Here is a 27,793-nt window from a genome sequence, read left to right as displayed (position 1 = left end):
TATAATTGTATTGAAGCACGTCAGGGTGCAACATGATGTATGTTGATAACTCCAATCCCATTGTCTGATTGTCTGCATTGACCACATTGAAATGATTATAATATTCATTGATTGTATTGATGCACCTTGTGATACATGTGTAAAAGTTGAATCTGATTGTACTTATGTGATGGTGATTTTGAAATGTTTTGGAATGTTCTTCCAGATATTTTATGAATAAAGTATATTTTTCAAAAAAAAATAAAATTTCCAGGACAGTGATAAACAGATTTTTATTAGGCAAGAAGTATCAAGGGACATGAAGCAAAGTTTGATAAATTTAAGCACAGATCTAAATGAATGCTGGAACATGCTCGAGTGGCTAAATGGCATACTCCTATTGGAAGAGCAGTTGGGAGTTGACCCTTTATTGTGTGTGCTGACTTTCTCGTTGATCAAGCCGAACCGGAATCTTTCTGCACAAGGTTCGAAATAGCTTGTGCCAGTGTCATTGATCAGACATGCTGGGACTCGTTAGCTGGGTACAAAATGGCAACAACAAGACAATTCAGCAAACTACAAATAGCTACATTTTTTGGTTTACTTCAACATTTCATGGTTACATGAATATTTTCATTTCCACAAAGACATGCCCTCAAATTGGAGGGAAGTTCCTTATGACTGTAGAGGCATATTTAACCCCAAACACACATGACTATGAAAAAAAGCACCAGCGAACCAGTTAAACCCTCAATTTTTCAGATTTCGGATTTCCAATTAGCATCCGCAATATTTTTTGCTTTTGGAGTAAAATACTTGACACTGCTTCAAACAGTGCAAAACTGACCTTCTCCTCTGTGAGTGTCACCAGCATTGAATCAGTTCGGAGCTCTTATGAACTGAAGCAGAAAACCTGCAGCCTACACAGTGCACATTAATACCCTGCACATAAATCACTAGTCCCATTTGTTTTCCTTTAGAAATGATCACTATTAGCTGTTATTTCTATCATTTTCCAACCGGAATGAGTGCATCATTGCTTACAGACCTTTGTGTGGGTTGTGGGCAATAATATGTTGTTGAGAAAAGCATCGGTAATCCCTATTGTGAATAATTGGGTACAATCACTGTCCAGGTGTTTGAAGGAAAACTACTATGCAAACGTTTGTCCTTGTGGGTAAATGTGGTAGAAAATGCATCCTGAGTCTTTGCTTGGCAGGCAAAGTAAAATACACAATTTAAGGGAAGTGAGAAATTGTTCGAATATGACTGGTGACTTTATGCTGGTCACTGCAGCCTCTGCTGCTAGCATTTCTGGTAGCTTGGAAGAAATGGATCAACAATTGCTGGAAAATGAATGATACGCTAAACAGCACTCGCTGTAAGATGTGCCATTACAATGATTTCTGATCCAGTAATGTCTAGAATGCCCAATGGTGAACGGTTGCAAGACAGATCAGTGGATAGGACAAATCCCAAATTGTTTGTCTGATGTATCTGAACATTGTGGAGATTATCGACTCATGGTGCTATCTCTGCTCAAGTGCCGGCTCCTTACAAGGAAGCTGCTTGTCCGTGAAAGCTGCTCTCTGAACTCAGCAGTAACAAAATAGTAGATGCAAGGGTCCAAGCAGGCATTCATGCTAGCCAAGCACAATGTCACTGAATGCAGGATCCGGATATTCTTCTGTATGGTGCAGTCTGTAATGACGTCTAACCATGTCAGCTGGTTCAATAGGAAGAATATATGATAGGGAGCAAAGCAAACTAGGAACACGATTGCACACATCAAGACCAGCTTTAAAGCCCTCCTTCCACCTTGGTTGTTGGTCACTGTGCTATTCTTCTTTAATGACTGTGCAGTCTTCCAGGTACAGAGAATAATGATGATGATGGGCCCCACAAAACCCAGGAGTTCTGCTGCCATGAGCATAGCTATGGAAGATCCCATGTTGACATGCTTCATGGGAAGAGACGCAAAACAAAGCGTGCTGTTGAATGTGTCCGTGTTCCGCATCATGGGGAATGGCAGGCACATGAGGATAACGAACACCCATCCAATAATACATAGGCTTACGTCGTACCTGCGTCTCCAGCTACTGTATTTGAAGGGGCAGATAAGGAATACACAACGCTGGATGCTGATGCAAACTAAAAATAAGATACTTGCATACATGTTGAGAAACTTTAGGTAGAAGCAGAACAAGCACATGAATTTTCCAAATGGCCAGGTATGAAATGCGTAGTAAAAGATCCTCAGGGGCAAGGACAACATGTGTGCCAGGTCGGCGATGGCTAGGTTTGTCATGAATATCACTGCCTTCTTCTCTCTTTTGATGTTTCCAAATAAAACCCACAAGGCCACACTGTTGCCCAAAAAGCCAGGAATAACGATTATTCCGTAGACAGCTGCGTACAGTTTCATATGAAACTCCTCCTCCCAGTGTTTCTCTGGGCACTGACTGGATTCATTAACTAACATCTTTCCCCAGTATCAGGTTTCCGTTCTTTGAAAGGAAGGTCTACCCAGCTGCACGAGCTGCTGAGAAAAAAAGAGAAAGTTTATAAGGTCATCATTTTTTTTCCTCGGATAAACAGCATTTATGCACGACAACTATTAAATTCCTGTCCACCAGCTTTGTACCGGCAATGTGGCTAAACAAATTCAATCCACTGATGTCGATTCTGAACTAACCTGGCCACTTCAGTCACCTTAATTTCTTTCATGATAACTCACTCAGGACATTGTCTGTCTAGGGCTTTCTTGGTCTTTCTCAGCATCCTGTTCCTTGTCCCTCTGTTTTCCAGGTCATGAAAGATGTTTCCATTCTTGACACATGCCCAAGCCATTGCACCTCCACTTATATAGAATCATAGAATGGTTACAGCATAGAAAGAGGCCTTTCGGCCCATTGTCTCCGTGCTGCCTCTCTGCAAAAACAATTCACCTAGCTCCGCTCCCTCACCTTTTCCCTGCAGCTCTGCAAATTTTTCTCTTCAGATAAAATCCAATTCTCTCTTGAAAGCCACGACAAGATCTGCTTCCACCACAATCTCAGACAGTGCATTCCAGATCCTAACCACTCGCACACCAAAATGTCTAAAACGGCCCTGTTGAGAGAGGAGCAGTGAGCACACTTCTTGCGTTCAGCGGCGTATCACTCCAGAGCTGGCTTAATTAATAAGGTTCATCTCTAACATATCCCCTGGTCGTGATGAAAAGTCACTCACATGAAGTATTAACCCTACCTTTTTCCCTCCACACGTGCTGAATGTTTCCTGCACTTTCAGTTTGTCTTTTTGATTTACAGCATCTGCTGAACTTTAGTTCTAGCTAATTAGAAGATATTGTTGCTATAGTGGTGAGAAATAATTGCTAATATAACTGGTAACACTTCTGTGAAGCAGCTTGGGACGTTTTACTATGTTAAAGGCGCTATATTAATGCAATTTTGTTTTTAGAGAAGTGCAAAGAGTCACAGCAATGGTGACAAAGACTGGGCCTGGAGAAACAAATATACACAATTTACAAAGATCTAGCAGGGGACTGGGACTGACTGCTCTATAGAGCTGGCATGGGCTCAATGGGCTGAATGGCCTCACTTCTGTGCCATAATGACTCGACGACACTATTGAGCAGGAAGTCAGAGAGAAGTTTTCTCAGGGAGGAAGAAGTAGGATATTGAAAATGAAAGAGAGGAGGGCAGCAAGGCAAAGAGATTTAGGACAAGAAGTCCAGGTGGCAGCAGCACAGAGGATGAAGGCTGCTCGAGGGTCAGACTAGCAGGGGATGGAAGCCATGCAGTGTTGAACAACATACATTTATATAGCACCTTTAATCCAATAAACATCCCAAAAGCACTTCACAGCAGCATAATCAAACAAAAACCGACACCAAGATGGAGATTTTAGGATAGGTGACCAAAGCAGCATCTTAAAGGAAGAGAGAAGCAGAAAGGCGAGAGGTTTAAGGAGAGATGCCTGTCTAAAGAAGATGGGATTATGGGTGAGAAACAATTTCAGAGGGAGAGAAGGTGGAACACAGTCATGGAGGGGGTGTGATGACAATAGCAGGGATTTCAAGCTGATGTGCTGGGAGATGCGGAGATTAGTGATGACTGCGTGGGACCTAGTCAGGATGGACATTAGGATGGATTTCTGGATGGGCTGGGACTTGTATAGAGGTGAGGAACACAGACAGCAATCAAGCCTTGAAGTGGTGAAGAGACGAATGAAGGTGCTTAATGGTGAAGATTAATGAAGAGTCACAGGCATGTGATGTTCTGGCAATGGAAGTTAAAGGATCAATTGTGGGATTTGAAACCCAACCCAGGGTTAAACTATAAATGGGGATGGTGCAACCGTGGCTGAGTTAGCGGCCAGAGGTGGTGATGGAGTGGATAACTTTGACGTGAAGTTTCAGATGGAAGCTGAATTGGATGGCTTCAGCTTTGTTGCTTTAGCATTCGAATGGAGAAGGTCCTGGCTTGCCCAGGACTCAAGGTGAAACAGGGGAGTCAGGCAGCATGGAGATAATGGAGCAAAAAGTGGAGGTAATGAGGTTGAATTCAGGCCATCAGTGTACTGAAATAAATTGACCTCCAGGCCAGGAATGCAATGGAGACACCCCTAATAGCCTTTAGTCCACCAGAGTGGAGCAAGTATTTGGACCCTGCACACAATGGACATTTCAGTCTAATTAAAGGCTGTACAATACATTACAAGTATTCCTGCCATGCATCAAGGGCACTTGATCTAATGCTCCAGTTTCTAAGCTCCTCTTTGGAACTCATCTACTTTTTCCTCTCTACCCCGCCCCCACCCAACAGCCCCCACCCTTCTGCCCCATGTCTCTAGATGATATTAAATTTGGAGCTAAGTAACACTTTTGCCCAAAAGGAAAAAACATTCTGAGACCTTCCACTGACTAGCTTGCATTAGTTTAACCACTGATTTTATACAAATTCTGCATTGATATGCTGGAGTTTAATTCCGAAACACTGTTCACATCCTAGATCTCATTATTAGTTTTAAGAAATCAAGGCAGATTGTTGGATTTAGTAATAGTATTTAGTTATTTGCTTGCCCAGTTAATGACAAATTGGCATTGTTAGCACAAGTTAACACATACTGTGATGAGTTGCAGCTGACTTAATGAACAGAACAACTGAGTGTCCATGGAAATGTTTTGATTTAGTTGGGAATTGGCTGAAAGAAAGATATCAACAGATTCTAATTAGAGGAATGATGTTGGATTGGGAAGATGACATGAATGGGTGTCCCAGGGATATGTGCTAGATCCACTAGATAAACCAACTGGATTTCAAAACACAATGGCCGAGATTTTTCGAGCCTGCTGGTGTCGGGGTGGTTTGGTGCCATGTGCGGACAATATGGCGAGAAAGCCAAAAATCAGCTTCGTGATGGCGTGAAACCAGTTTGCGATCAGGCTACGTTCCCTGCCATCGGACGTTGGAATCCTCATTGTAACACATCAACATATCATTATAAGGCCTGCCCATCTGACTCATCCTCACCCCCGCTGGATCATCCGCTTTTGTCGGTGGATAAACATGCCAACAATGTTTCACAACAGCATATATAAGGCATGCACTTGGTGGGCTGCACTTCACTTGGGACTTCTTGTTTACCTACCTTACTTCGGTCAGCACTCGCAGTCATCAGCGCCAGGCTTCACAGACAGCACCACATCACTTTTAGGAGAGCTCATGGCAGGACTCTATCTGCCAGATCAGCCATATGTGGGTGGCTTTTCAATGGCTGTAGGGCAAGGTCTTGCTTGGCGAAGGGGGGGTAGTGGCCTCAGGCAAGGGAAGAGGCTGCAAGATGAGAGCAGTACTGGGGAAGAGGGGTATCTCAGGGTGTGTGTGGGGGCACATGTTGATCTGTACAAGTGTCCTCAAGATGATGATTCCTGAGGAGGCAGTGTCCAGAGGAGATGAGGCCAGATGGACATGTGAGGGTATGTGTATGAGAATGGGTGGTGATGTTCCTTGAGCTGGCAGTGAGATGCCAGTGAATGTGTGATGGGCTTGAGTGTGTGAGTTTAGAGTAATGAGATGGCTGCCGTTCCCTGGCTGTGCAAATGAGATCATTCATCCTCTATCTGCATTGGATGGCCAACCTCTTCTGTGCAGCATTGGCACTGATCACCACAGCCACCGCCTACCAAGCCGGAGTGGTAATGTAGCTGCCACTCCTGCAGCCAGAGCGGGGTAGAGAATATCACACCCGCCTCCATGGCGTCCAAAAGGCGCTCAAGGGCTGCAGTCTTCTTGCTTTCGGGGCCATCTCTTCTTTGCTGCAGTCTTGGGCTGGAAGCACTGAGTGCGGCTGTACTTTAAATGTGGTGCCTGGCATGATGAAGCAGCGAGGCGATGACGTGGTGGGTGAATGAGAGCCCGCCCACCCTGGAAACAGAATGTTTCCCGAGAATGCATAAGTAACGCGGCGGGTTTGGGATGATACGGCATGAAAACCTGCCAACGCGACTGGTGGGTAAAAGTTGTTTTGCCCGCCCGCTACCGCAAACCTGGGACAATTCCGCCCAATGTTTTTGGGGAGCAGTAGAGTCTGAAGAATTGGCAAGTCAGTGAAAACCGTGGCAGAAGTTCAATGCAGATAACTGCAAGGCTTGGAAAAAAAAACTGTTGGCATATTTAATGAAAGGCATTAACTCAAATAGTGCAGAGGCTGAACAAGATCTGGGAGTGATAGCAAATCATGTTGAGTCATTATGAAGTGACAGTTAGCAAGACAAACAGGATGCTAAGCAATCAATGGGGTTTAAACTGCTCATGTCAGGTCACTTGAATACTCTGACCAGTTGCAGTCACAGATGTCCATGTGAATCATGAAAGTCTTAAAGCTCAATGAACCCATTAACCTTACTTCTCTCTGTGCAATGCTTCCAACATGCAGTTAGCAGCAGTCACCATTATGTTTTTTTTCTTATCAATTCAGCAAAACAAGTTTCAAAGTGAATATTTCCAATGAGAAGACACATCTACAGTTTGATCTTCTGATATAATGGTACCATTTTCACTGGCATCCCCCACTTTTCACATTAAGACAAAGAGAAATATTCCATCTATTCATTAATAACAACTTATTCAATGAAATCCAACTGAGTGACCTTCCTATCCTGAGGTCATGAATGGCATTTATGTTGTATCCGTATATTTCAGTCATTAGCAGTAAGCTTGTATTATCTGACAATAAAACAATGTGGGGTAGAAATTGGTGTGCGTTGTGCCCTTTTTCTGTGCATGAAATAGGAGTGAAGAATACCCACTTTAACAGTGGGTTCACCAGTGGCCAAACTGCAGGTATCAGTCCTATATTAATTTCATGGGCACTATTTTTACGGGTGCAATGCTTGTTGAAGGACCCCTGTATAAGATTTGTTCCTGGTAAGCATGGGCCTGCTTGGATTCTTCAGCAGCCCTCATCAGCCAAAGTACTCTTCCTGACTTCACAGTGCTTACAATGGCCACCCACCTCTCCCATTGCCTTGACACGAATCCCCTCCCAGAACTCACCAGAGGGCTGTTTCCAACAGCCCAAAGTTCATTCTTCTCACGGGGAGAGTCACCTGGGGTACTCACTCAAATAAGGCCTGAGGCCCAATTCCAGAGCAGAGTCAAGCCTCTCCATTTGGGCCTGAAAACAGGGCCCAAACTAACTTCTATCCCTCTGAGTACTTTCTACAAAGCAGTAGGTGGAAATCATTTATCTTGTTTTGTTAATCATAACCTTGAATTTGTGGATAAATTCACAGATTTGAAAAACAGCAATAGATTGGCATCTGCCATTTCTTTTTTTTAAAGGAAAGCCCCTTTGTTTTTTTTTCACAAGAATACCAAAGCTGAAGCTGTGGTAAGAACCTTGGCCAAACAAATCTGGACTAAATTTGTTGTTGTTGGTTTATTTGTGCACGAGGCACAAGAATCTGTCTGGTCTGCTTTGCCTCCCAGTTGGTTGCATTATAAACAAGACAAAATTTGTGCTGTCCTTATCTGAAGTAGAATTCCAAGTGAAACAAAGATGATAAAAATCGAATGGCTGACCACACATGCTGAGTAGTTCATCACATGGGACAATTGAACAGAAAAATATAGAAAGGGGGTTTTTGTTTGAGTGGGAAAGCATCTTGGTTTTGAGGTTGCACTGTCAGATTTGAGCACAGAACTGCTGAATCTGAGCACCTGAAATTCTTCAAATCTTGTATTTCTGGGGCAGCATGGTGCTCTAAATTTAAACAGGTTGATGTTCCTGCTAAGGCAATGCTGAGAGGAATTTGAAAGTAAAGTACTATGCATTTCTCTAAGTGTATTTACCATTTCTTTCCCTGCGTCTGTTTGTTGGTCTCTGTGTCTACCTGTCTTGTCTGATTACCTTTCTATTTACTCCCTGTATTCTCTTTGACGCTATTTTCTGTTTCTGCATCACTCTCAATTCTCTCTCCATTTCTGTGTTTTCTCTGTGCCTTGCAGGCCTGATTTTAACTCTGTGCAAATTAATGGGTTTTGAGTGAGTTAAAATCTTTGTGTTTTCTCACTTTTCTCAGTCTTGCCTGTTTAATGTTCCTTTCCTACTTCACCCCTGTGATTTTGTTATATGCTACGTGACTGTCTAACAAAAGAACCCCATGGTGCTTCTCTCAGAAATACCAGCAGTAGCGAAAGCCTTAAAGAGTCAAAAGTTTTCATAGAGCACTTCCATTCCAGCTATGAACACTGGGATGGATCTGCCTCCATTATTTTCTTTTGCTTATAGGCTTTGAGCAAGAGAAAAATGAAAGCCAGGTTCACTGGCATTCAGAAGGCATGAGATTTAATTCCTGCCCCAGGTGACAAGTGGGAGACTGCGTCAAATCCTAAACAAATGGGAGGTTTGGCAATATGGACAATATTTTAGCTTGTATTCAAAACACCACAACTTGTTATCGTCCATCCTCCACTGCAGTTTTGAGATTGAAAACCTCTTCTACAGGCATTAGAAGTCTCCATGAATACTCTTACACCTCCTCTAACAGTCGTTAATACTGTTTGTATCACTTGTCTCTCATCTGCACCCACCATTGTCACTGATCCATTTCTACTTTGTACTTCAGACAAGCAGCACCAATCCTTTCACTTTGTTCAATGCCAGTGCCCTCTCAAGGGCAACTAGGGATGGAGAATAAATGCTGGCCTTGCCAGTGACGTCCACATCCCATGAGCTCGTGAAAAGAAGCTCACTCGCCTCCAAGTCAGTGGGCCATGGGTTCACAGTCCCACTCAAGAGATTTGAGTGCTAAATTGAGGCTGACATTCCAGGGCAGTGCCCTCTGTGCAACCTCTGTTAAACCCAGAATTGGGTGGCTTGGGGCCTGGTCAAAGGTTTTAATAGTTTTTGGATCTCACCTGACCCTAATCCATCTGTTTTTTAAGAGCTAAAATGACCCCCTTTGATTCTATACTGACTCCTGCTGGACCTCAATACACACCTCCCTCCAGCCAGAAGAGTATCTGTTCATTGCTACTCTCTGGATTCTATCCCAAATTTGTACCAAGTTACCACCATCCCTTGAATACCATGTACTTCACTTTTCTATATAAGCCTGTTGTGTGGTACTTTATCAAGTACATTTTGAAAGTCTATATATACAATATCTACTGCATTACCTTCATCAACTCTTTAAACCACTAAGCCAGGACTCCATTTGAGACTTGATTAAAACTATTAATATCCTGAGGGGTCTTGACAGGGTGGATGTGGAAAGGCTGTTTCCTCTTGTGGGAGAATCTAGAACTAGGGGGTCACTGTTTAAAAATAAGGGGCTGTTCATTTAAGACAGGGATGAGGAAAAATCTTTTTTCTCAGAGGGCTGAGAGTTTTTGGAATCCCCTTCCTCAAAGGCAATGGAAGCAGAGTCTTTGAATATTTTTAAGGCAGAGCTAGATAGATTCTTGATTAACAAAGGTCATCGGGGGTAGACAGGAATGTGGGGTTGAGGTTACATTCAGATCAGCCATGATCTTATTGAATGGCGGAGCAGGCTCAAGGGGCCGAGTGGCCTACTCCTGCTCCTAATCCGTATGTTCGTATGCATGTTCGTATGTGGGAGCTTGCTGTGTGTAAAATAGCCACAGTGTTTCCTACATTACAACAGTGACTACGTTTCAAGAGTCTGCTACTGGCTGCAAACTGGTTTGGGATGTCCTGAGGTCATGAACAGCACAATATAATGCAAGTTCTTTCTTTCTTTCACATAAGAAAAGCTGAGGGTGGGTTGGCAGGAGGGAACGCTGAGGGAACTGGATAATGAAAATGAACCTCAACCCCCTTGCATCTATGCTTTCAGAATGAGTTTATGTGGAGCTGTGATGAAACCCGGAAGAATCCATTTGCTGAGAAGTATTTGAAATGAGCCAATTCAAACACATTCTGGAGCGTACCAAAGCCCAAATATACGTGCTGTTGGGTTATACCAAGTCATGCATTGAGGGTCTCCTGATAGTAGATCGATCATCAGGCTTTGTGATCTTGCCTTGAATACCAGAGTAAAGAAAACCTCAAAACACAGTATGTTGTTGACTTGAAAAAGCTCTGAAACTGTGGCCATAGTGGTTAAGACTGAAGATGAAACATGCTGCCTCAGAGCCTACCACAGACAGGAGCAGCAGCACGCAACTGATAGCAGGAACTGGAACTCCAACAAAATGTGAGGAAGCAGTCTCATGTTATAAATAGTTTGCTACATTTCCCTCCTTCCACCTCATTTCTGCACAGCTATGGACAGTGAGAGCATAATTTGTTCTCTTCCGCCCAATCTGAACAGCTTTTATAGTGCAATTTATATCCAGATCACAGCCAATCTTCCCAGCCATGCGGTTCCCCTGTGCGTGGCTGGGGAGATCGGCTGTGATCTGGATATAAACTGCACTATAAAAGTTGTTCAGATTGGGCGGAAGGGAACAAGTTATGTGATCTCAGCATACAGTGGACAACAGTACAGAGTGGGGGGGGAGATCTGTGATGATGACAGGGGAAGAGAGAGGTCAGTGATTGGCAGAGGGGAGGCTGAAGGCTGCCTTGAGAGCCAAGTGGGAAGGACGCTGCTCTTCCTGGCCCACTAGCAGTGCTGTAAAAAAGAACTTACCCTGTAGAGCTGATAACTCTCTCCTCCCATTCGCTGCTGAGTTTCCCGAGCTCTGGGGAACCTGCACAGCAACCAGCAATTTTAAATCAGCTCTCAGTTGCACTGTGGGAGTCTGATTTAACTGTCAATGAAACGTTCCATCTTTTCACAATCAAACACATGTCACAAAAAGGTTTCAAAATGTTTAACCCACCCTGACCCTCTCCTGCTTATCATTTGTGGGGGGGCTGGGGGGTTGGTGTGGGGACTTAACAGCGAGGCCATTAACTCTGAATAACATCGTGTGGTGTTGTTGATGTTGGGGCGTTGGGAGAGTAGGAGATTCCCAACCTTAGACATGCAGCTCAGTGATAGTCAGGGTGCATACATACAGAGGGTCAGAGAAGAAGGATCAAAAATAAAGGACAAAACAAAATTATACACATAAGGAGATCATAAAGGCAATACACTCCCTCAGTGTTAGTGTAGCAGTGAATTACAAGGAAAAGAAAAAGGGCTCTGGGAACAGAGGGTGGAGGAAATCCTACCCAAAGCCCCTAAGAAAGTCAAGAAAGTGTAAATATGCAGAGCTTCCAGCCTAACATTATGCTCTATAGTACAGTTGGCACAGACCTGATGTTGTGCATTATGGTAAACATGTCCACTAAAATTACAATGTAAATATTAGCTGAGAACAGTGAGCTCTTCAGTTCAAACATGTTTTAGATGGAGCCAATTTTGAGATCCTCTTGTGCTGACAGTGTGAAAGTAATTGAATGTGCAGAGGTGACACCTGAAGTCTCTCAAATACTGGTATTATTTGCATTAAGACGTCTTTATTTATTCTTGGGGTGTGAGTATTGCTGGCAAGGCCAGCATTTATTCCTCAACCCTAATTGCTCATGAGAACATGGCAGGCTGCCTTCTTGAAAGGTGTAGTCCATGTGGTGGAGGTACATAGACATGGTTGTTGGTGATGATCAGGGGAAAATGATTCTCTCTCCTGAAGAACAGGTCCTTCACCTCACCCAGAGTTAAACCTGCTGACAATGATACAGATGGCATTCAGAAATATCTTAGTGCAAAATAAAAACAGTTTAACTTACTGACCAAGTCTACTAGTTTATTGAAATCTGAATCTACTCGACTATTAAAATCTGATCTCTACTAGTTTACTTCCTTTTCAATATTGAAAATGTATTGAGTTTGAACAAATTATTTTAATCGATTGCTGTCTGCTAATCCGGGCCAATCCCTTCTTCAGATTTGTTCCTATTATTAATATAAATTTTTGGAACAAAAAGTACCTATTGGAAAGATTGGAAAAACAAAAGAATCAGTGGCAGTGCTCAGGACAGTTTTACATAAATTCTGAAAGTCTACTTGAATAGAGCAATCTTTGTCATAGCAAATGCATAATTAGGGAGTTACTTTGTGAATTCTGATCTGATAAGTTGCAGCAACTTGTGTGCGGGACCTCTTGGCTTTCAGTTCATTTTGGAGTTCAAAACAGACACAACGGCGGTCATTTTACACCACCCTCCCTCCGTCCCAGCCCTTCTCCCCCTCATGCACTCTCCCCACAAGGTGGATGGGTATGGATTGGGTGGGTGATTAAAATGTTAAAAATCTGAAACAGGAATGCAAACACTTCCAATTTTAAAGGAGGCGGGTTGAGAAGCAGGTGACCAATCCACTCTCAGGAGGTGGGTCAGTCATTTAAGCCATAAGAAGAAGAATCCAGCCCCCACTTTAAGTGATTCTACCAATAACCCATGCTAGCCATGATTCATGGAGCCCAGGAATTTGGGCAAGTAAAAGGGGGTGAGATGGGATGGATCCATTAGGTAGGTGCATTTACGCCACTACTGAGGCCAAGGACAGGCAGCAGTGCTTTCTACCTGGCCCAACAAGCTGACCGATAAATCCCCTGCCACGTTCATAATTGCCCCCCAACAAATCTCATCATCTCCGAACCCCTATGATCTCCCTCTGACTCCCTCACTGTGATCACCAGCTTCACAATGTTCAGGGAAATCCAAATTTCTTGAACATAACTCCTCCCTGCAATTCTGAAATCCTGTCCCAGTGAATATTGATGCCTCCCTCTCAATTATGTTTGCATGTGGCCGTTCTATCTGAAACTGATTCTTGGAAGATATGAAAGAGAAATTTGAGGGTGATGCACCTACTTAGTTGCATTCTCTTCTTGTGCTAACTGCATGATGCATACTTTGCACCTCTTTCCGATGAGTCAGTGATCAGAAACCTTTCAAATGTAATATCTTGTGCTTTAACTTTGCCCCAGATATTGTGAACACAGCCTTCTTGAGCTCATGGGAGAGTTTTGCATTCATTGCTGTAAAACTACAAATCCCACAAAGATAGGGTTGGACATATTCCATTTCACCTCCACATTCCCACCAATGATTGTCCAACATGTCCATCCTTGTGGATGGCCTTCCCACACCAACTGGAATGTGAATAGACCCTTTGGCCTGGAAATGCGTTACCTGAAGTGGGGTGCTTTTTGGAGTTGGAAGAACGGGTTTCCCGAATGACCTGCAGTTCTTAACTTGCTGACTTAATGTTCGTTTTGGTCGCTTTTCAGCCTGCAGCCAGGCTGATTGACAGACGGGAAGCCTGTTGGGTGGGGAAGCCATTAGCCTGCGTCCACAACCGAGCTGGGCAGGGAGCAGGCTGATGTCGTGGAGAGGGAAAAGGAGATCATGCTGGTGGGTTACGATGGCAGGAGAGGGTCCCAATCGCTGGGGATTTCCGATCATAAGGGTGGTGCAGAGGGTCCTCATGACCAGTGGAGCTGTTCTGATCACAGGGTGCTTTCACTTGCAGGAAGGCAGTTGTGAACACGGGGAGGGTGGGGTTCCAATTAGAGGGAGGCTCCCAATCACAGATTGCTGGCTTGCACCACCACGATCATGGGAGGGCAGGGTTTCTGATTGTGAGGATTTCTGGTTGCGGGGCAGGTCAGACAGTAGTCCGGAGAAGATGTTGGCAGAGGGGAGGGGGTCCAATGGTGATCAGGCATGTCCAAAAATGGTGGGGGGACTTGGCGGGGTAAGATGGTCCAATGGTGGTGTAGGGAGCATGTAGATTGAAATAGGAGCTGGGGGGGTTTACTGGGTAGCTTGCAGGAGGAAGTGTACCTGCTCCTCCTGGGGCACAAGCAGTGCTGTAGAGGCCTTCTGGACCTTCCCACCTCCTTTCACCAGTTGGGTTTTCCTGAGGCCTGGGAAATCCAGTCAGCATCAGTTAAAAATAGAATGACTTTTAAGGTGAATCCATGTAGCCTCATTAGAATATATAAATGGCCAACCCACCTCCTCCAAGTGAATTGGTCACCATCCCTTCATCCCATCTCATTAAAATCAGAAGTTCCAGGCAGGTTTGGTTCCCTGCTCCAGATATTTTGAATTTTAACCACTGACTCAACCCCAACCCATCTGTTCGGATTCAGACTTTTTCTATTGGATTAAAAGATTCTTGACAGTAGGTTAAACTGTTAAATTTCCCCCTTCTCTAATATTTTAGGAATAATAATCAAATGTATTCAAAGAAAATGAGAAGACATATATATGTATGTCAATGCCCCCAAGATATTTCTTCTGGGTTGCTCGTAGCTGCACCTTGGAGATTAATCTTTCATTCTTGGAATGTCCTGGACCATCTTGGAGGGGTGACAGCCCAGCTACAAGGTGGTAGCATTTGAAAAGCAGACAGTAGAAAGGAAAAATGTGAGCGAAAGATTGGGAGACAATGTGAGAGTGAAGAATAAACTATTGTCAACCAGCTGTGGTTTGTTGTGTGAGCACAGTTCATCACTTTTTTTAACCACAGTTGCTCTGGCGTCAGATGAACCTCAGGTGCATGATTCATGACTGAAAGTGTCACACACCAAGGCTTTGTCCAATGTTGACAACAACTGTCACCAGAGTAGAGCATTGGTGCAAAAAAAAACCATTTCACCAATTTGCATTAGGGGGGTGGCATCCTGAAGGAAGTGCTCTTACCGTCCGATGTTTTCCTCAGGACACTCTGCATTGAATTTGTTCCTGTCATTTCCTGAAAGAATAGCGCTGTCTGAGAACAGTAAATGTCAAAGAAAGTGTTTGTCTGTACAGGTCTAACGATGACTGGGTGTGAGGTAAACAAAAACAGAAAATGCTAGAAAAACTCAGCAGGTCTAGCAGCATCTGTGGAGGGAGAAACAGAGGCCAGAATTTTGACCTTGATGGGCGGGCAGGCCCCACCTGCTTGGCGGCGGGCGGGCAGCTGAACTCCGCCACTGAAACGGGCCCGCCGCCATTTTGAGTGGGTGGGCCAATTAAGGCTCGCCTAGCGGCCTGCTCGACAGGAAGCGCTGTGCGCTCCCTGTGTGGGGGGTGGAGGGATTCCCCATCGTCAAAGTGCGCTATTTCGCGCATGCGCACGAAAGAGCGCACTGCTCCCTGAGACTAGGTGCTGTCTCAGGGAGAGAGCTGAATGTTTAAAAAATTTTTAAAATAGAGAAAGAAAAACATTATTAACATGTTCCCCTCATGTGACAGTGTCACATGAGATGGGACATGTTAATAAGTATGAGTGAAACTTTAATAAACTTTAAAAACTGAGATGAAACCTCATCCCGCCAGTGGATGAGGTTTTATCTTTTTTCAGAAGCCCGCTGGGGCTCCTGGCCTGCCGGCCAGCCTTAAGGTTGGACGGGCAGATCTTTCGATGAGCTTAACAATCCTGTCAATGGCCTCAATTGGCCATTGACAGGTTGGCGGGCGGACAGCTGATTTCGCGGTCCGCCCGCCTTCCTAAAAATTTAAATGGACCGGGATGACGTCGGGGGTTCCTCCCGACGTCATACCGCGTCATTTTCCTGTCGGCGAGCGGGCCCCACCCCCAAATCACCGACGGAAAAATTCTGGCCAGGGTTAACATTTCGGGTCCATATGACCCTTCTTCAAAAACCACAACTGGATGTGAGGCGTTGGTTGCTCAATTCTTAGTGCAATCAGCTCTGTGCAGGTTGCAAGGGCTTTCATTGCTGTCACTTTGCCTGGACTGAAAAATATCAGCTAGATGGGACAGTGCTACAGTGGTAATGTTACTAAACTAGTACTACAGAGGCCTGGACTAATACTCTGAGCTCAAATCTGAGCACAGCAGCAGGGGAATTTAGATTCAATTAGGTAAATCTGAAATAAAAAGTTAGTCTCATAATGATGATCACTACATTTACATTAACAAAAAACTATTTGGTTCATTAATGCCCTATAGGGAAGGAATTCTGCCATCTTGACTGGTCTGGCCTACATGTGACTCCAGGTCCACAGCAATGTGGTTGACTCTTAACTGCCCTCTGAAATGGCCTAGCAAGCCACTCAGTTGTATCAAATCACTACAGAAAAGTTGAAAAGGAATAAAACCAGACGGACCACCTGGCATTGAACTAGGCATCAAAAACCACAATGGGACACTCTGCCCAGTTGATCCAGCACAGTTCTCCTCACTAACATCTGGGAACTTGTGCAAAAATTGAGAGAGCTGTCCCACAGACTATTGAAGCAACAGCGTGGCATAGCCAAACTCAGAATCATACCTTATAGATAATGTCCCTGACACCGCCATCGCCATCCCTATCCTGTCCCATTGACAGGTCAGACCCACCAGAGGTGATGGCACAGTAGTCTTTAGTCAGAAGGGGAGCTGTAGGAGTCTAGGAGCTCTAGGAGTCCACAACATTGATTCTGAACCCCCTGAAATCTAATGGCATCAGGTCAAACACAGACAATTAAATCTGTGGTTGATTACCACCTACCTCCCTCCTCAGCTGACGAATCAGTACTGCTCCATATTGAACACCACTTGGAAGAAGCACTGAGGGTGACAAGGGCACACAATGTACTTTGGGTGAGAAACTTGAATGACCATCACCAAGAGTGACTCAGTGGCACCACAATTGACTGAGTGGTTGAGTCCTGAAGGACACATCTCCAGTTTACTTGACCTTGCCCTCACCAATCTACCTGTCACAGATGCAACTGTCCATAACAGTATTGACAAAAGTGACCATCACACAATCTTGGAAATGAAGTCTAATTTTCACTCTGAGAACGCCCTCCATCACGTGTGGCGCTACCACAATGCAAAATAGGATAGACTCAGAATAGTTTTAGCAGCTCAAAACAGCATCCATGAGGCACTGTGGGACATCAGCAGCAGCAGGATTGTATACAATCATAACCATTAATCTCATGGTCTGACATTTTCCTCACTCTACCATTATCATCAAGTCAGGCGATCAACCCTGGTTCAACGAGAAGTGTAGGAGTCCCCTTCTAAGTCAAACATCATCCTGACTTGAAACTATATCACCGCTCGTTCCTTCATTGTTGTTTGGTCAAAATCCTGGAACTCCCTCCCTAACAGCACTGTGGGTGTACCTATACCACCGGGATTGCAGCAGTTCAAGAAGGTAGCTCAACAGCACCTTCTCAAGGGCAATTAGGCATGGGCAACAAATGGTGGCCTTGTTAGCTTTGCCCATGTGAATGAATGAATGAAAAGAAAGATCTGCTAACGAATAGCTCTTCAGCCTTGAATCGCACAATAACAGTATGTTTGTTTAGACCTCAGATGTAAGCTCTGGTTTAATCTTCCTGGCACGCCACAAAGAAAATGCATGAATGAGCAAGTTTCAAGATGCTTGTATACCTTTTGATGTTTAATTGGTCCAACAAGTTGCAGAGGATACAGCTTTAGCTCCTGTTCATATCTGCTCAATACATACGTCTAGATTCTGTGCTGTGGTTTCATCAACCAGCCCCTCTGCGTCATCAGCCTTCGATCAGCAAGTGCCTGGTATAGCAATAGCTTTGCATGCTACGCACATAATTCTTTAGTTTATGATGGTGTGATTATATCGGTATACTTGTGCTAACTGAGGGAAGGAAATCAGATTCTGGGGAAACTAGCAGTTTCTTCAGCTGCCATGGCCCTTAGCTACAGTATTCTCTCCATAAACCTCTCTGCTTCTTTACTTTTCCTTCCAACTATAAGGTGTTCCTTAAAACCTACCGCTTCATCTGTCCTACTAACATCTCATGTGGCTCTTATGTTTGAAAGCGCTCATTTGAAACACCTTGGACCATTTTGCTGTATTAAAGGCATTGTATAAATGCCAAGTTGTTGTTGTACTACTAGTGTGGTATTTCTGCTGCTGTAGCCTCAATAGATAGTGTTTTCTGACAGAATGCCTGATGGTGACTTTCAGAAGTTAGAGCAATGGCCCCAGGAGAGTCTGTCACTATTCTCGGGGAACCCAGGGAACATGCTAATATTTCCAAGGGGGAGGGTGGGGATCGCTGACAGTAAGCCAATGTTTGCAGTGGGTGCCTGGGGCTCTCAACATATTTTCAGGGGCTCTGTGAGATTTTGCCAATATGCATATGGGGGTCCATGGAAAATGACAGGGCTAAAAACTGGATTGTGCCATGATTTGGTACACAGGTCACGTTTCGCGATGTGCCCGTGCCAGCCCTGGTGAAGGTAGGCAGCATGCAAATTTCAAGCTGCTTCCTCAGTCACATGATTCTGGCGTGCAGCCAAGCATGACTCATGCCACGCAAGGTTAGCACCTGTTCCAGCCAGCCTCCTCCTGCTCTTAAAGGCAGTCTGTCCCTCTTAAAGGGAAGCTGCACTGGTAAACTGCAGGCTGCACACCACTGAAAATGAAACAGTCTTAGTGAAAGAATATAGAACAAAGGCCACGCAGAGAGCTTAAGATTCTCAGGTCCTGCAATTGATACACTAGTGGCTGAGGTGCACTCAAGGGGAGAGGCAATATTTCTGCGGGGAAATACATGCCAAGCCCTCAGAATGGAGTGGAAGCAGGATGCAACGGAGGTAAATGCCTGCAGCCTGGCCCTGAGGAACAGGCAGCAGTGTGGAAAGAAATTTAATAATCTCAGATACGTCTTCAAGGTCAGTGAATGCATCTTCACATCGCTTCACACACCCATCAAGCCACCAGCCTCACATGCTACTCCAGGCACCACATCCTCATCACTCATACAGCAGCAATGGCTGGCACTAACATTCACATACTCCACCTCACCTTCACACACCTGCCAATGCTGTCAGCCTCACGCATACCTCTTTAATGCCCTCACATACCTCCAGCTATTCAGCTACGGCAAACCTATCATCCAAACAAAGTGTCACACAATCGTTGAGATTATGCCTTTTCTCCTTTAGACACAGTGACTGGTAACCCCAGGGAGAATCCGAGGAGCATGGTGGGTGCAGTGGAGAGGGAGCGAGGGAGGCAGCCGAGGGAGGCGACGGTATTTTGAACTGTGGTGCAGGTATACCTGGAGGGAGGTAGTTCCAGGATTTTGACCTAACGACAGTGAAGGAACGAACAGTGATATAGTTTCAAGTCAGGATAATGTTTGACTTGGAAGAGGACTCCTACACTTCTTGTTGAACCAGGGTTGATCTCCTGACTTAACGATAATGGTAGAGTGAGGAATATGTCAGACCATGAGGTTACCGGTTATGATTGAATACAATTCTGTTGCTGCTGATGCCTCACAGTGCCTCATGGATGCTGTTTTGAGCTGCTAAATCTATTCTGAATCTATTCTATTTTCCATGATGGTAGCGCCACACAACATAGAGTCATAGAGTTTTACAGCACGGAAAGAGGCCCTTCAGCCCATCGTGTCCACGCCGGTCATCAAGCCCCTATCTACTCTAATTCCATTTTCCAGCACTTAACCTGTGGCCTTGTATGCTATGGTACTTCAAGTGTTCATCGAGATACTTCTTAAGTGTCGCGAGGGTTCCCACCTCTACCACCCTTTCAGGCAGTGAGTTCCAGATACCCCCACCCACTGGGTAAAACTTTTTTTCCTCAAATCCCCTCTAAACCTCCTGCCCCTTACCTTAATTCTATGCCCCCTGGTTATTGACCCCTCCACTAAGGGGAAAAGTTTCTTCTGTTCTACCCTTTCTATGCCCCTCGTAATTTTGTATACATCTATCAGGCACCCCCTCAGCCTTCTCTGCTCTAAAGAAAACAACCCCAGCCCATCTAGTCTCTCTTCATAGCTGAAACACTCCAGCCCAGGTAACATCCTGGTGAATCTCCTCTGCACCCTCTACAATGCATTCACATCCTTCCTATAGTGTGGTGACCAGAACTGCACACAGTACTCCAGATGTGGTCTAACTAACACTTTATACAGCTCCATTATAACCTCCCTGATCTTGTATTCAATGCAACTAATAAAGGCAAGGATCCCATAAGCCTTCTTAACCATCTTATCTACCTGTCCTGCTGCCTTCAAGGATCTATGGACTTGCACACCAAGGTCCCTCTGATCCTCTGTATTTCCTAGGGGCCTACCATTCACTCCCTTGCCTTGTTTGCCCTCCCAAAATGCATCATCTCACACTTTTCAGGATTAAATTCCATTTGCCACTGTTCTGCCCATCGGACCAGCCCGTCTATATCGTCCTCTAGTCTAAGGCTTTACTACAACATAATGGAGGGTGTTCTCCGTGTGAAAGTTAGACTTCATTTCCAGGATTGTGTGATGGTCAATCAGCGTTACTGAGGCCATTGAGGATCACAGTCAGGTACGGAGGTCCTACTATATGCACTATCTCAACTTTATCCTCATCCTCATCTTGAGCTCTGGCTGGAAGAGAAAGCTTCAGATGATGTGACCTTGGACCTCTTGCTTTCCTCCCTACCCCCTCCTTTAACCCAGCCTTCCACTTTTGCTTTTATGTTTCAAGTACCCAAGAACCCCTGCCTGACCAACCACAGCATACCCTAGATAAGGAGAGAGAAATAAAACCACCAGTGATGAATCAATGCCATCACTTTACCTGACAGCAAGCAATTAGGAGGGTAATTGAATATAAAAGTAGGGAGGTTATGCTTCAGTTGTACAGGACACTGGTGAGACCATATCTGGAGTACTGTGTACAGCATTGGTCTCCTTATTTAAGGAAGGACGTAAATGTGTTAGAAGCAGTTCAAAGAAGGTTTAATAGATTAATATCAAGAATGGGCGAGCTGTCTTACGAGGAAAGGTTGGACAGGCTAGCCTTGTATCCACTGGAGTAAGAGATGACTTGATTAAAACTATTAATATCCTGAGGGGTCTTGACAGGGTGGATGTGGAGAGGATGTTTCCTCTTGTGGGAGAATCTAGAACTAGGGGTCACAGTTTAAAAATGAGGGGCCACCCATTTAAGACAGAGATGAGGGGAATTTTTTTTCTCAGAGGGTTGTGTGTCTTTGGAATTTCCTTCCTCAAAAGGTAGTGGAAGCAAAGTCTTTGAATATTTTTAAGGCAGAGCTAGGTAGATTCTTGATAAGCAAGGGGGTGAAAGGTTATTGGAGGTAGGCAGGAATGTGGTGTTGAGGTGACTATCAGATCATCCATGATCTTATTGAATGGCAGAGCAGGCCCAATGGGCCGAATGGCCTACTCCTGCTCCAAATTTGTATGTTTGTATGACATTCCTAGCCACCAGCTTAGATAATGACACTGTGCAGTGTACAGTTGGGATCAATATGTGGTGAGCCACCAGGTATGTGTAACTCCATGGGTCTTGTTGTCAGCCCGCTGTATTGGCATGGTGGGATGGTGGAGGCATCAGGATAGCCATCTTTAGTCATGTATGGATGGGGTAATCTTTGTCTTTGAACAACCAGCTACTAGTTTCTCTAGAAGGGTTGAAGACAGTGGGTAGGGCTGACTGGTACAGGGTGAATTCATTGTGTCTGCTGACAGAATACTGGGTATTCACCAAAATGATGATCTTGGCAGTGTTGCACACTAACTGCATTTTTATGTAATGGAGGCACTTGCGGTTCCTAAACTTCTCTCTGTTGACGTGGTGGGCCTGTAGGGCTATGTTGATGGTGTACTATGCCATTGGGAATCTCACTATCCTGGCAAAACCATTTTCTCATTCATCCTGCCTGGCTCTCCTCAGTGGAATGACAATGAACTGCCCTCATCTGGATAGATGACCTCTGTGACCTCCCAGATGCGGCAATGGATAGTACAACTGGGTAATATTGCCAATGCCCCTCACTCCTGCCTGGAGGTGAAATGATGACCTTTACAGCCACTGGCATGACCTTCCTCACTCTGCTATGAGGCTCCAGGTCAAGTTGCAGGAGGTGGCACAATTCAATGACCACCTCCATGAGTGCCCTTCTCGAGATAGTTGCTCAGGATGGTGTCCTCAGCTCAACCATCTTCAGCTGCTTCATCAATGATCTTCCATCATAAGGTCAGAAGTGGGGATGTTTGCTGATGAATGCACAATGTTCAGCACCATTCATGACTGCTCAGATACTGAAGCAGTCCATGTCCAAATGCAGCTAGACCTGGACAAAATCCAGGCTTGGGCTGACAAGACGCAAGTAACATTTGCGCCACACAAGTGTCAGGCAATGACCATCTCCAACAAGAGAGAATCTAACCATCGCTCATTGACAAACAATGGCATTACCATCACTGAATCCCCTACTATCAACATTCTGAGGGTTACCATTGACCAGAAACTGAACTGGACTAGCCATATAAATACTGTGGCTACAAGAGCAGGTCAGAGGCTAGGAATCCTGCGACAAGTAACTCACCTCCTGACTCCCCAAAGCCTGTCCACCATCTACAAGGCACAAGTCAGGCACGCGATTGAATACTCTCCACTTGCCTGGATGAGTGCTGCTCCAACAACACTCAAGAAACTTGACACCATCCAGGACAAAGCAGCCCACTTTATTGGCACCCCTTCCACAAACATTCACTCCCACCACCGCCAACAAACAGTGGCAGCAGTGGGTACCATCCACTAGATGCACTGCAGAACCTCACCAAGGCTCCTTAGACAGCACCTTCCAAACCCACGGTTGTTAACATCTGTAAGGACAAGAGCAGCAGATAGATGGGAACACCACCACCTGCAAGTTCCCCTCCAAGTCACTCACCATCCTGACTTTGAAATATATTGCCGTTCCTTCACTGTTGTTGGGTCAAAATCCTGGAACTCGCTCTCTGACAGCACTGTGGATGTAACTACACCACATACAGCGGTTCAAGAAGGCACCTCACCATCACCTTCTCAAGGGCAGTTAGGGATGGGCAACAAATACTGGCCTAGCCAGTGAAGCCCACATCCCGTGAATGAATAAACAAGATAGTGTGGTATGCGGACCACGCCGGGAGTGGCTGGCAGTGCAATACAGACCCGCAGGAGGGTGTTCCGACTGAGCCTCCAGTGGCGCTACTGATCTGAATTTCACACCTGCAATATTTGCAGCAAGTCACTGGGAGTGTGCCAATATTTGCAGGGAGTCCAAGGGAGTTTCCAATATTTACATGGGGTCTTTGAAGCATGTCAATATTTATAGGGGGTACCTGGTAGAGATCAATATTTGCAGGGGATCTCCAGAACTTGCAAATATTTACAGGGGATTTTTGCAACTATGGCAACTTTTGTCAGTGTTTTCCCCCATAGAGCATTTTAAAATGATTCATTGCTGGAGGTTCAATGAAGCTGCAAATGTTAAGCTGAAATGCTTGGTTGCCAAAAAAAAAATCATTTCTAGCTTCCTTTGGCAACCATTGAGCATTGATCATGTGAAGTGATGGTTGACTGGGTGAAACTTGTCTGCATTTCAGATTAACCATGAATTGCAGTATGTGGTAACAGACATAAAGGTCAGTGACAAGATTGAATGAGGCAAGTTCCTCAAAGTCCCATAGCTTTCACATGAACCATCAAATACGCAATGGGCACCGATTTACCATGAATTCTGAATTTGTTTATATTTCCATTGTCCTCACACGAGCACAATAGTGTAAACTAAACCCTTACTGACCATGTTAGAATAGAAGAGATTGAGGGGAGGTCGAGATAGGTTTAAAAGAGGTGTCCAAAATTATGAAGGGTTTCAATAGAGTAGATAGAGAGAAATTGTTTCCGTTAGCAGGCTAGTCAGTAATGACAGGACATAGACTTAAGAAGATAATTAGTAAAAGAACTAAGGTGAGGTGCAAAGATATTCTAATCTGGAATACACTGCCTGAAATGGTGGTGGATCAAGATTCAACAGTAACATTCAACAGGGAATTGGATAAATTCTGATGGTGAAAAAATTTACAGAGCTCTTTACAGGAAAAGAGCAGGGCAGTAGGACTAATTTGAAAGCTCTTTCAAAAAGCTGGTAAAGACACAATGGGTTTCTCCCGTGTTGTAAGATTCTCTGCTGTCTTTTCATTCGTTTATCAATTTGTACTTAGCAAGAGCGATGGGAGTCCTGGGAAATGGAAACCATTTCACTCCAGTCAGTCAGTTAATATTAGCTACAGCACAGCATATCTCCCTTTACTCTGCCCAGGCAATGTGAGAGCCCTGCTCCATACTGCTCTGATGTGGCATTTTTCCCCTACACCCACCATCCTTGGGGCCTGAACAGCTTGCAAATTAGCAGTTTTGTGTTGTCAGTTTACGTCCACTCACTTTTGCATTGACACTGCCTGACCTTGGGTCACAAAAGACCCATAGAACCTGAAGACAGAGAAAATTCAATTTAGGTTGCTTTTTAATTGAACGATCAGTGTCTAACCCAGTGTCCCAACTCAACCCCCTCTGCTATTATAATGGAAATATTGACCCATTAATTTTAAATGGGATAACAATCTAAAATAATTGAGGAATTCTGCAAATGTAAGTTGAACATTTGAATAGTGGCAACTCTGACAATAATTTTGACCCTGTGTTTCTAATGTTTAGCTCAGAACCTTGAGTAGTCATGGGTTGCATGTTCCTCTCTTTGCTAATGGTTTATAATTTCCAGGCTTAATAATGATGACCACTTTTTCCCCAATTTCAGTGAAATCAGGAAAATATACTCTCAATAAGGTTAATTTTAATTTTTAGCAGTGGCAGTGGTGACAGTGAGTTGGTGACCATTTAATGTTCCTGTCCACTGATGGAAATGAAGAGGGGTGGGCTGTTTAACTGAGTAAAACCCAATGTCCTGGCCTATATTTATCCTACAACTAACGTAAAAAAAACAGATTATCTGCTCATTAAAATGTTTCTGTTTGTGGAACCTTGCTGCGTGCAAATTGACTGCTATGTTCTTAAAAAACAAGTGACTACAGTTCAAAAAGTATTTCATTGGCAGTAAAGTTCTTTGAAACATCCTGAGGTCATGCAAGATAAATTCAAGTCTGTTTTTAACTGATAGCGCACACCTTATCTGCCAGGAATCTGTCAATTAAAGTTGCACAGATCATGCACCTTTCCAAGATCGTCTTTGCAATGCAATCCATTTTTCTGCAACTGAAAGAACTTTTGAATTTGCTTACAAATAATGATCGAGGATCCAACACATGGTAAGAGAGAAGAGTGATATATCGCTTCAACCTTTGCTTGACTTCCACCTCCATTATGACCTAAGTCGAGTGTTTTGTCAAATGCAAAAAAAAGTGTGCATGTGATAATGGGATTGTCGATCTGCAGATCATGTGGGTGTAGATAGTTACAACATACTCCAACAAGCCATTCTCTGTAGGTTAACCTCAAACATCTTAATAAGTATATATTTATAAAATCAACACACTGTGCCGGTTTAAACTGTGACACACAAAATGGACGTCAGTAACACACCACTTTAAACTTCACAAACGCACGTGCACACACACACACACATACACACAATGAGTTCAAACTGTGGCAAACACATAGATACACACAGACACACACAATGAGTGTCAGTAACATTGCACCTGTTCAAACTTTTGCAAGCATACAGATACACACGCACACACACACACACACACACACACACTGGGCATCAGTAAAACTACACCACCCACAAAATGGGTATCGGTAAAACTACACCAGTTTAAACTGTGACAGACCATGGAATCATAGAAACAGAATGAATACAGCACAGAAGGAGGCCATTTGGCTAATTGATCCCATGACAGCCCTCTGCAAGGGCAAGTTAGCTAATTCCATACATCCTGCTCAACAAGCTCAATTGAAAAATGTGACTTTTGAAATAGAAGCAGGAGCTAAAATATACCTTTCACAATGGGTTCCTTTGTCGCTCTTCCTCTACACAAAACCACTCTACAGGGTCACCTGCAGAACATAGGACAGTGTTAGGCATCTGACAGTTGTTATAATCTTTATTTAAATTCATTCACGGGATGTGGGCTTCGCTGGCTGGGCTAGCATTTATTGCCCATCCCTAATTGCCCTCGAGAAGATGGTGGTGAGATGCCTTCCTGAACCGCTGCAGTGTAGGTAAACCCACAGTGCTGTTAGGGAGTGAGTTCCAGGATTTTGACTCAGCGACAGTGAAGGAACAGCGATATATCTCCAAGTCAGGATGATGAGTGACTTGGAGGGGAAATTCCAGGTGGTGGTGTTCCCATCTGCCGGCTGCCCTTGCCCTTCTAGATGGTAGTGGTTGTGGGTTTGGAAGGCGCTGTCTAAGGAACCTTGGTGAATTCCTGCAATGCATCTTATAGATGGTACACACTGCTGCTACTGTGCGTCGGTGGTGGAGGAAGTGAATGTTTGTGGATGTGGTGCCAATCAAGTGGGCTGCTTTGTCCTGGGCAGTTTCAAGCTTCTTGAGTGCTGTGGGAGCTGCACTCATCCAGGCAAGTCGGGAGTATTCCATCGTACTTCTGACTTGTGCCTTGTAGATGGTGGACAGGCTTTGGGGAGTCAGGAGGTGAGTTACTCATCACAGGATTCCTAGCCTCTGACCTGCTCTTGTAGCCACAGTATTTATATGGCTAGTCCAGTTCAGTTTCTGGTCAATGGTAACCCCCAGGATGTTAATAGTGGGGGATTCAGTGATGGTAATGTCATTGACCATCAAGGGTCGATGATTGGATTCTCTCTTGTTGGAGATGGTCATTGCCTGACACTTGTGTGGCACGAATATTAGTTGCCACTTGTCAGCCCAAGCCTGGATGTTGTCCAGCTCTTGCTGCATTTGGACATGGACTGCTTCAGTATCTGAGAAGTCGCAAATGGTGCAGAACATTGTGCAATCATCAGCGAACATCCCCACTTCTGACCTTATGATGGAAGAAAGGTCATTGATGAAGCAGCTGAAGGTGGTTGGGCCGAGGACACTACCCTGAGGAACTCCTGCAGTGATGTCCTGGAGCTGAGATGACTGACCTCCAACAACCACAACCATCTTCCTTTGTGCTAGGTATCTGAATAATGTTCAACCCTAACTACATAAAGTGCTATTGAATAGTTGCGGTAGCTAACATTTTATCTTTGGTAACTTCTGGAATGGGAGATTGAAATAGCTGAGCATAGTTCAGTGGTCGTCTGGCTAGGTGTACCTGTATATTGGATAAGAACAATGAGAACAGCGAACAGTATGCCTTGGCTCTGACAACCTCCCTCAGCACGCTGTGCACAGGCTGTTTAGACCTACTCAGAGAGACAGCGGCTGGGGCTGTATTCTAGATGACTGCTGGTATTTGTGAAAGTGACCAAATCTTCAAGAGAGAGAGAGGAGCTGAACTTGGAGACAGCCAGCGAAGAGAAATCACCACCCTCCCTCTCTCTTTA

The 27,793-nt window shown here is 44.5% G+C and overlaps 1 protein-coding gene across 8 annotated transcripts in view; it reads right to left on the bottom strand.

Moving 5' to 3' along the window:
* Positions 1 to 255: 255 nt before the first annotated feature.
* LOC144683830 (putative G-protein coupled receptor 174) overlaps positions 256 to 27,793 on the bottom strand; it is a 52,468-nt gene continuing 24,930 nt past the window's right edge. For 3 of the 8 annotated variants that reach the window (XM_078547302.1, XM_078547299.1, XM_078547305.1), the window contains 2 exons: positions 26,271 to 26,329; positions 256 to 2,521 (listed from right to left, as the gene is read on the bottom strand). In XM_078547302.1, the coding sequence (XP_078403428.1) occupies positions 1,493 to 2,461 (969 nt within the window). In that variant the 5' untranslated portion in view covers positions 2,462 to 2,521; positions 26,271 to 26,329 and the 3' untranslated portion in view covers positions 256 to 1,492. Of the gene's footprint in view, positions 2,522 to 17,851; positions 17,873 to 26,270; positions 26,330 to 27,793 lie in introns of those variants that run through there. The other 5 variants (XM_078547304.1, XM_078547300.1, XM_078547301.1 and 2 more) reach the window with 4 other exon arrangements.

Source organism: Cetorhinus maximus, chromosome 8, assembly GCF_964194155.1.
Source record: "Cetorhinus maximus chromosome 8, sCetMax3.hap1.1, whole genome shotgun sequence".
In the NCBI taxonomy this organism is placed as follows: Eukaryota; Metazoa; Chordata; class Chondrichthyes; order Lamniformes; family Cetorhinidae; genus Cetorhinus; species Cetorhinus maximus.
Note: the sequence above shows the minus strand (reverse complement) of the source record. Positions and strands in the feature narration are given on the sequence as shown.